The sequence below is a fragment of the Chlorocebus sabaeus genome, chromosome 24 (genome assembly GCF_047675955.1).
Source record: "Chlorocebus sabaeus isolate Y175 chromosome 24, mChlSab1.0.hap1, whole genome shotgun sequence".
NCBI classification, from domain to species: Eukaryota; Metazoa; Chordata; class Mammalia; order Primates; family Cercopithecidae; genus Chlorocebus; species Chlorocebus sabaeus.
The window spans coordinates 51,380,215-51,390,740 of NC_132927.1; the positions used below are offsets into that span (position 1 = coordinate 51,380,215).

At 41.1% G+C, this 10,526-nt stretch overlaps 1 protein-coding gene across 15 annotated transcripts in view; it reads right to left on the reverse strand.

Moving 5' to 3' along the window:
- MLH3 (mutL homolog 3) overlaps positions 1–10,440 on the reverse strand; it is a 35,760-nt gene extending 25,320 nt beyond the window's left edge. For 2 of the 15 annotated variants that reach the window (XR_012091010.1, XM_073011171.1), the window contains exons 1-4: positions 9,920–10,439; positions 9,299–9,351; positions 4,908–8,256; positions 794–892 (exon numbers count right to left, since the gene is read on the reverse strand). Coding sequence is in view for 14 of the 15 variants with exons in the window: in XM_073011171.1 (XP_072867272.1) it covers positions 794–892; positions 4,908–8,256; positions 9,299–9,351; positions 9,920–10,019 (3,601 nt within the window). In the remaining variant the exon portion in view is untranslated. Of the gene's footprint in view, positions 1–793; positions 893–4,907; positions 8,257–9,298; positions 9,352–9,919 lie in introns of those variants that run through there. The other 13 variants (XM_073011167.1, XM_073011165.1, XM_073011172.1 and 10 more) reach the window with 10 other exon arrangements.
- Between the last annotated feature and the right edge of the window lie 86 nt (positions 10,441–10,526).

Sequence of the window (10,526 nt, forward strand, 5' to 3'; positions counted from 1 at the left end):
GTATCTTCTGGCATTACAACTTTTCTCCAAACTGTTTACAAGAGATATTTTGGAATACTGACAGAGAAGCTATGGCTCAAATTTGTAGCCTTACTGCCTTTAAATAAAATATACCTTATCTATTTTTAAACAAACGCAAAAAACTGAAGTCTGTAGCTTTTTTTTTTTTTTTTTTTTTTTGAGATGGAGTCTGGCTGTGTCGCCCAGGCTAGAGTGCAGTGGCCCGATCTCAGCTCACTGCAAGCTCCGCCTCCCGGGTTCACGCCATTCTCCTGCCTCAGCCTCCCGAGTAGCTGGGAGTACAGGCACCCGCCACGTCGCCCGGCTAGTTTTTTGTATTTTTTTAGTAGAGACGGGGTTTCAACGTGTTAGCCAGGATGGTCTCGATCTCCTGACCTCGTGATCCGCCCATCTTGGCCTCCCAAAGTGCTGGGATTACAGGCTTGAGCCACCGCGCCAGGCCTGTAGCTTTTTTTGAAGAGTTTTGCTTACATAAAACTACAGCAACTTGGAGGGTAAGTCCAGCCTTTTTAGAAATAAGAAACATGTCCCCTAATTACAAGACACCACAGAATATGCATAATCAGCAAATACCTCAAGTCTGGAATAGTAACTTCTGATCTAAATGCATGCACTAAATTAATTAGTTCCACTGTTAAATAGCGCCATAGGGAATTCCTGATTCCAGAACAGCACAATTGGCACTGATCAAGCTTAATGCAAGCCTGCTTTGTTTTTTGAGTTAGGTGGTACGATGTGTACTGGGTGCCCCAGCAGTCTCTGCCACCCCTACCTCTGTTATCCTGTCTCATCACAGTCCTCTCTGCTCGAGCTCTCGGAAGGAAAGGAAGAACAAGGTCGCTTCTAAAAGGATGACACCTGTACTGAGTCCCTAAATGTAAGAAAGAAAAACCTAGAAATGTGAACTTAAAATACAAGTAAACTCTTTAAAAATTTAATCACATAAAACCTCTTTCTGCATAAACTGAGTCAAGACATAAAGCAGACTACTAAACACCAGATTGAGAATCAGAAATCCTTTAATGAAATGATGCTGTCAATATAGGACTCTATATTAATGCTTAGTTCCATTATCCATTCATACCAGACAGAATGAAGACCTAGAATAGGTCACTGTGATTCTCAACGGGGGGCCATTTTGCACGAGGGGACATCGGCAATGTCTTGAGACACTTTTTTTTTTTTGGAGATGGAGTCTCGCTCTGTCACCCGGGCTGGAGTGCAGTGGCGTGATCTCAGCTTACTGCAAGCTCCGCCTCCCGGGTTCAAGTAATTCTCCTGCCTCAGCCTCCCAAGTAGCTGGGATTACAGGCATGAGCCACCACACCTGGCTAATTTTTTTGTATTTTTAGTAGAGATGCCCATACCCAGCTTAAATAAAATTGAAATTTTAATTTTAATTAATTTACTTAATTTTTAAGAGAGAGAGTCTCACTATATTGGCCGGGATGGTCTCAAACTCTTGACCTTGTGATCCGCCCGCCTCTGCCTGCCAACGTGATGGCATTAGAGGTGTGAGCCACCGTGCCCGGCTTGAGACACTTTTCATTGTCACAACTTAAGTAAAGGGTTCTACGTTCTACTAGCATCTAGCAGATAAAGGCCACGGATGCTGCTAAATATCCTACAATGCATAGGACAAACCCTACGACAAAAAATTATCCGGCGAAGCCCTGTGTTAGACATACAGCAGTACTTAATTGTCACCTGTAACTTGGTGCAACCTTCACAGATCTCCAACTTACGTCTCTTATCTCCAATGTATGTCTCTATCCTAACATTTGTCTCATTATAATACAACTATGTTTAGATAGCTATCTTCCCTAATAGTACTGTGAACTCCTGAAAGCAAAGTCAGTTAACCTGCAGTGTGACAGCATCTAGCACAGTGCGGATGATCAACAAATGTTTCATGAAAAAGTGAACAGGTGGACAAATGAAAGGTTCTCAATTCAAACTCCAGAGTCTAGTAAGATCTGGCCCAAATGCTGTTCTTCTCCATGAAGGATAATAAGATTTGAGTTGTAGAAACAATGCTGAATTTGACAGCTTTAGAACAGGAGGAAAACATGAGAGATAAATCCATTGGACTAAACCTGGAGAGGTTAAGAATGATAAAATTAAGATAATGAAGTGAAATAAGGTTTATAACTACTAACAGAAAGAACTGCATTAAATACATTTTAAAGAAAAAATTACCAAGGCTTGGGGACTTGACACTACTACTCAAAATCACCTTTATAGATCCTCTCTTCTGTACATTAAAATTTATCTTTTAGGCCAGTGGCTCATGCCTGTAATCCCAGCACTTTGGGAGGCTGAGGCGGGCAGATCACCTGAGGTTGGGAGTTTGAGACCAGCCTGACCAACATGGAGAAATCCCATCTCTACTAAAAATACAAAATTAGCCAGGCGTGGTGGTGCATGCCTGTAATCCCAGCTACTCAGGAGGCTGAGGCAGGAGAATCGCTTGAACTCAGAAGGCGGAGATTGCAGTGAGCCGAGATCGCACCATTTCACTTTACCCTGGGCAACAAGAGCAAAACTCTGTCTCAAAAAAAAAAAAAAAAAAAAAAAAAAAAAAAAAAAAAAAAAAAATTATCTTTTAACAATTTATCTCATGTAACACTTTTATGTAAAGTTTGACAATGTCCTAATATCATGGTGTATATCAGCCATTTCCAGAAAGGTAGCAGGATACTGAGGAGCCATCTGTTCATGGAACTTCTTTCTATACCAAATATATTTTTCATTAGGAAACTATGAGTTAACATGGCTTTCAAAAGTTTATAAAAAGTATGCTAATCCAGAATGTTAGGTAGGTTAAAGTGTTTTAAACATCTAGATTCAAAAGGAAGAGATATTTATGTTGAGTATGGCAGCTAAGATTTCCCCCTTTCTTTTAGCAACAGCTATCTCACAGTGTAATGTAATCCAGTTATTTTTTGGCACCATATCAGAAGCAGTTGCATTTCAGGAAGATGAGGTGTCAGTGCTGTAGATTTACCTCTGATAAGCCTTCAATATAAGTCAGACATAAAACCACACAGATTGAAAAGCACATAAAGTGGCTTTAAGAGCAACTTGATAGTCTCAGGAACAACAGTGAAAGAAATGAGTTTTCTCCTAATGAATACTACAAAATACTAAGAAATACTACTGAAGTTACTACAGTGATTTTTTTTTCATAAGGAAAAAACAGAAAAACACTGAAAAGTAAAGGTCTCATTTAACCTTAAAGAAATCACAGCTTCCTGCTAGAGGTACTCATGGTCAGGAGAAATTAAAAATTGACTTATAACTACATTTACACATGTTCCATTCTTCTGCAGCATTCAAAATTTTTAATATGGATACAGATGTAATGTTTATCCTCCTAGTACAAAGCCAAGATTATAGCCAGATGGAAATCAGGTTTATCACCTCCCAACATTTGGCTCCCAACACTCTGCTAAAGCAATATCACTTTAAATGTGGACTGAGAACCCAGAGTCCTAGTGCAGGCTCAAATGTAGCCCTGTGGTATGATCTAAAAGCTATATTGGCTGGGTACAGTAGTGGCTCACACCTATAATCCCACCACTTTGGGAGGCCGAGGCAGGTGGATCACCTGAGGTCAGGAGTTTGAGACAAGCCTGGCCAACATGGTGAAACCCCGTCTCTACAAAAATACAAAAAATTAGCCGGGTGTAGTGGCAGATGCCTGTAATCCCAGCTACTTGGGAGGCTGAGGCAGGAGGATTGCTTGAACCTGGGAGGCGGAGGTTGCAATGAGCCGAGATCACGCCACTACACTCCAACCTGGGCAACAAGAGTGAAACTCCGTCTCAAATAAATAAATAAATAAATACATAAATAAATAAATGCCATATTATTGTCTTCCTGAATAACAGCTACTTATAACATAAACAGATCAAGGAGATTTTACCATATGCATTACAATAAAGCACACTTCAAAAGTATAGTCATGAAAGTACATACTTGACCTATATTTTGAAAATTCATGGACAAGTCCTACTTTCCAGAAAGAAAAAGCTCATAAATGTAGTACTGTACTAAGCCATAGAGTTTACTGGAAAACCTAGGATGATTACAGAATCATTCTGGCCCTTAACCTGGAAGCCATGCAAAGAAAGTTCCAGTAAAATACCATGCTGACACTGCAGGCACCTTTAAAGACAAGTTTCTAGGAAAGTTGGGCATTTGACAGGAAGGGAAAACAAGGTAGGAAAGTACTGTGGATCTTCCCAACTATTAATAGTATCATTTCATTAAAATTGGACAGTCTCACCCCCTTTTTTTATTGTTGTTCTAGATATATACCCATCACCCCCCTTTCTTACACATACACACACTGACATCTTTTAACTGTATTCTCCATTTAATAGTGTTGGACATAGAGGCTGGGTGCAGTGGCTCACACCTATAATCCCAGCACTTTGGGAGGCTGAGGCGGGTGGATCATTTGAGGCCAGGAGTTTGAGACCAGCCTGGCCAACATAGTGAAATCCTGTCTCTACTAAAAATAAAAAAATGTAGCTGGGCATGGTGGTACACTCTTGTAATCCAAGTTACATAGGAGGCTGAGGCAGGAGAATCGCTTGAACCGGGGGTGGGGGCAGAGGTTTCAGTGAGCCGAGATCGCACCACTGCACTCCAGCCTGGGTGACAGAGCAAGACTCCGTCTCAAAAAAAAAAAAAAAAAAAAAATTAGCGTTGGATGTAGATAATCTTCATATAGCATGAAAATACAATATATGTTTTATAAGTGGTCTTCAAAATGTTCTATCTGTTGAGATAATCTCTTTGGATAATGAAGCTCTTACTCCTTGTCCAGCATTTCCATTTTCAAAAGCATCTCATGCACATGAACAGTACGTACTTACCATTCTCAAGTACGACATCCACAGCCACAGTTGTCAGGTCTTTAGTACAAGCAGCCTGAATGTCCTCAGTTGGGGCAATGAATGTGCTGAGTCCAGTCATTTTGTTGACATAAACCATTCTCCCCAGGGCTACATCGAAATGCTGCTGCCAATCCGAGCAACACGTGTTTGACTCTTCAGTTTCAGAACAAGCTCTTGCTTTAGATTCCTCACTTTGAAAACAAATTCCATTTTGGTCACCTGTGGCATCTTCTACCAGATTCATTAACATTCCACTGGGAGAGTCCGGACTTCCTGTGTGTTGTTCTGAAGCTCTGATAAGAACATCTGAATCTTTACTGGTAACTTTAGAATTATCATAGGGCAATACCAAAGGAGTTTCTGATATCACACAGTTCTCTGTTGTATTGCTGTTAGAATGTGTTTTACTATTTTTATTAAAGGAATTATCCTGTGTGGCAGAATCTGATGTTGGGATGACACCATTCTCTGTTTTTTCATGCTCATTTTTAAATAACATACAAAAATCTTGTGTTAACACACTGCACAACTTGCTCTCTTTCCTACTGGAATCTGAATTTGGAAGTTCATTAAAACGACTCATCATCTCCATTGTTTGAGTTTCTCTTTCGGAACCCTTCCGTCTGGATAATTTAGAGGCTAGTGATTCAGATGACTTCTCAAGGTCCAAAGGTTTTCTATTAAAGAGAGATAACTCCTTCAGGGTCATAGGGCTTTCTCTCAAACTAGGCATCTGTTCTAAACAATATTCATCCTTGGAGAATGGAAGCTTCTCTGAGTCAAGGATGTGGCTTGCTGGTTGGCAACTACTATCTGAATCACTATGCTTCATAGTAGTGATTTTACAAACATCAGAGTTGTCTAAGCAGTTCTTGTTCTTCAGCAGAATGTCAGGTTCAACTTGAGGACTGAGATTGGTAGTGACTCCGTTACTTTCCTCTACTTCTGTATCCAGAGGATTTTCAACCTTCCCATATTGCCTCTTAAACTTCTCTAAAGATCCTAGCTGTGAACTCAAGCTTAGCTTCTTACGGACGATTGGTTTGGAGGAACCAATTAATTTATCAGTTTTCCTACTATCATTTGAAACGTGTCTATACCAGGGGAAAGAGGGGGATGTATCAGATAATATGCAACCTGTTTGTGATTTTTTGCTATCTTGCTGAAAAGTAGAAAACTTTGCATAAGTTGCTGTAGGTTCATTCTCTAGCCCACAACTTATATTTGTTCTGCAAAGTTTTTTGTTGGGCAATTGACCAGATTCTCTACTTAAAGTGCCGGCTAAATCTTTGAGGTCTAGAGTTTCAACTGAATGACGTGTTCTATTTCCAAATGTTTCTTGGGTACGTGTGGGACCAGGTCTAACATAATTTTTAAATGCATGTTCTGTTTCAATTGATTTAGTTTTCTCATTTTGTACTATATGAGTTATAAAGCCAGTGGAACATAATTTAACTCGTCCGTAACTAAAAACATTTCTTCTTCCACAATTGGTAGGCTCTTTTTTTTTCTCCTTCTCTGTCTGAGCACTATGTACTCCCAATAATGTTGTTGCAAAAGGCAGAGGCTGGCATCCCACTTCAGTAGCATCTTTAAATCTCTCTGGTTGATTCTGAATTCTATTATTTTTCATGACGTTGGCAGCCATCTCATTAACAGTAGTACTTTCTTTCCATATTTCTAGATCCTCCCCACTCTCTTCAAAGTGACATGGTGTCTGAAAAGGGCTTAAAAACATTTCTGAACTGGTTCCACATGGGTTTTCTAAAGAGCTATGTTGCAGGCAAGATTTTTTATGTTTCTCATTTTCTCCTGCTTCTGATGCTACAATTGTCTCTTGTTCTAACATCTTTGATTCTGAGCAAGAGTTGTCTTTGTTTTGTAAAGATGGCTCTGTCATTTTGCTATGGCCTGGACCACCTGATTCATAAATGTATAAAAATGCATCATTTGTATTTTTTCTGATAGCTTCTAAATCCCTAGAATTCTGTGTGCTTATGTTTTCTGCAGTAGCTTTTCTTTTCACAGCTTTTGATTGTAAATTAAACATCTCATAGGAATCTAAAATATTATTACATGCTTCCTGGAAACTGCCCTGGTTACTCTTCTCATCGGAAGTCACACGCTTCTGAAGAGTAGCATCAAATAAATTAAAACCATTATCTTCACTAAATTCCTTAATATCCTCACCTGATAATTCCACAAATAATTTTTCTTGCTTTAAAAACATTTTCACTCCTTCCTGAATGCAAAACAAGAGAGTGTCCCAGTTCTGAAACTCAATCAGAGTTTTGGCTGGCTCCATGCACACATCATACTCACAGAATTGGCACTGCACATTAATTACATATATGCCATAGAGTTCTGGGGTAGACCGATGCCGAAGATTTGAATTCATTTGCCTACTGGTGGAACCGTTCTTTGGCTTGCATATAATACTCTCTTTCCTTAATAAAAAGTCAATGAGTTTATGTAGCTTTGTCCTTAAAACCAGTCTTTTGTTCACAAACAAAAACTGCATATTCTTATTGTAATGTGCTTCAGAGCTGATATAGCCACTAAGCTCAAACTGTTTATATTTAAAACTTATTTCTCTCAGCTTTTGGGACTTTCCCAATCCATAAATTTGACAAAATCGGGAACATACGTCTTTGGTTTTAGGGAGTTGAAGAACCATGGAACCAGAAACATCATTTCTCAAAGAGAAAGAGATGGAAGGGTGCATAAGTGAGAGAGCTTCTATCCTCTGCCTAACCTTCTCAAACTCCAGTCTAGGGTCCATGCATTTCCTCCTTACAGGCAGCTGGTAAAATAGGTTATACACTGTTACAGTGGTCCCAGCGCTTGGTCTAGTCACATCAGCTTCACAAGCTTTCAGGGCTTTTCCACTCTGAAACAGTTTCACAAAAGTTTTCATTGTCCTGTTTTTCTTGGACGAAATTTCCACAGCGCTGGCCATGTCGGCAATATTTGCCAAGGCCTCTCCTCGGAAACCATAAAACCTTGGATTCTCCAAGTCCTGTACCGAGTGGCATTTACTGGTGAAATAACGATTTCCCACTTTCTCTACATCATCACTCCCCATCCCAAATCCATTGTCTATCACTTGAACTTGGAAGGTTTCCATATTCACCCTGACAGCCACACATTTTGCTTCAGCATCAATACTGTTGAGGGCAAGTTCCTCAACACATTGGCCCAAGGAGCTTATGGCCAAACCAGAACGCAATTTGGCTTGTACTTCAACTGACAAGCACTTGATCATGGTAGGCAGAAAGATGGTGAGAATGCCAAGCAATGGTTTCCTTCTCTGACTGGAAATAATTGCCTATAGGAGAAAAAAAACCACACACACACATAATCAAAGCTTCAGCATTACACATTTCTTTCAAGCATTATGAAGAAATAGCATTTGAGGCAAATGAAATCGCTCTTATTAAACCAAATTGTGAAACAAAGCAAAACAAAGTTATACCACTGATCTCTAGGCACAGCTCATGCTTGGTGCAATGAATTCACATCCAAAGAAACATTCATAATTTCATAATTTTCAATGCTCCTTTCTAAATCCCACATGTCCTAAAGTGAAATCATAATTACACTTGAAGTTGACCGGTAACGACAGTATTAGAAATTCTAACCACTTCACCAAAAACAGATGCTTAAATTAAATACAGCTAAGGAACATTAGCTAGAAATTATTCATGACAAAAATGTCCAAGCTAGTTTCATAACATTTATACATTACACAATAACCATGACTTTCAGAAAAGTACTTATAATGAATTGCTAAGACATTGCAATAAGGTGAAGCAACAGGAAGAAATTTTAAGAATCAAATTGTATCAAAGAGAAATTGGGGGCATTAAGAGGTTATTATTATTATGGTTAAGTATAGTCACCTCAGGGAAAGAGGTTGGGAATGGGAAAAGATAAAGCAGGAAAATTCCTTTTCATATAAACCTTTCTTTGCCATTCGATTGTTAAATCCTGTTCATGTATTACTCATGTTTTTAGAAGGTCGTTATTATTCTTTTTTGAAACAGGGTCTTGCTCTGCCACCCAGGCTGGAGTGCAATGACACAATCTCGGCACTGCAGCCTGCACCTCCTGGGCTCAAGCAATCCTCCAGCCTCAGCCTCTCAAGTAGCTGGGATTACAGGCGCGCACCACCACGCCTGGCTAATTTTTGTCTTTTATGTAGAGCTGGGGTTTCACCATGTTGACCAGCCTGGTCTCAAACTCCTGAACTCAAGTGATCCTCCCGCCTTGGCCTCCCAAAGTGCTGGGATTACAGGTGTGAGCCACCGCGCCCGGCCAGACGGTCATTATTAATATTCTTTTGGTCTTTACAGACGGGCATAAATTACCTTGGTAATAATAATGATGGCATGGGGCTGCCTGAATTTGATTTTAAGTTTTCCTGCAAGTAAAAGCACAAAAACAAAAAACATTAAAAAAACCCAAACCCTAAGATTCTAGTGCCATTAAAGGTCTCCCCCTCTTCTCCATCAGTGAAAGCCGCGTGGGGGAGCCCCCTGTAGGCGGTGGGGTTGGTTTTCCGAACCCGGGAAAATCAGGGCTCTAACTGCAGAACTTCTGCTGCTTTCTAAGCTAATGCACTTCGCAGCCGGCAGCAAGTGAGGGGCAAACGTTTAACAAGTATTCCGATTAATGTAAACCCAACGATTTCCTGATGACGCCTGCGCCTGGGACGGACGCAACGCACTGGCCTGGATCCAGGGCCCAGGGGCCTGGGAGCGCCGCGCGGGCCGCGTCCAGGGCAGCGCCGCCTTCCCGCCAGGCCCAGCCCCTCACCAGCCAGCCCCGTCCTTGTCCCCAAACCCGGCCCGCCCTGCCGCCAGGCCGCCGGGCCTCCGGGGTCCTCGCGCATCCGGCTCCGAAAGCTGCGCGCAGCTATCATCAGGCCCTTCTGGTGTGAGAACAGCCCCCGGCAACATCTTTTCGTTGCGTGCTTCCCCCAGAGTCACCTCGAGTCCAGCTTAACCAATTCTCGGATACCAACCGCCTGGGACGCCGACGCGCGCACCTTGGGTCTTGAGGCTCGTGCACGTGCGAGTCCACGAGCATGCGCTTCGGAGGGGCGCGCCAGGCCACGACACACCAGTGCGCATGCGCGTCAGGTGTTCTAGCCAAGGATCCGCATCCCAGGGTTCAGTGAACGGGTACCTACAGTCTCAATCCTTATCCCCTTTTGGCATGGTGTGAAAGACTATGTCGTAACTTTTACTTTTGTTTTTATGTTTGTTTGTTTTTTTCCCGTGTGTTCCCTTTCCTTTTTTTCTCATTTTCACCTTTGCTCTTAACTACCGTTTTATTCAATATATATTTTATGTTTGCTTATTGTCTTCTCTCCCTAGAATGTAAGCTATGTGAAGGTAAAGAGTTGATATATTTTGTTTACTGCTGTATCCCAGTTACCAAGAGCAGTGCCTGGCTTATGGTAGGCACTGAATGAGTGAATAATTCCAGAGGCTTCCATCTTAGAATTATAGCATTTGGAGCTGGAAAAGGCTGAGAAACTGTCTAACTCAACTCTTTTTTTTTTTTTTTTTTTTTTTTTGAGACGGAGGCTGT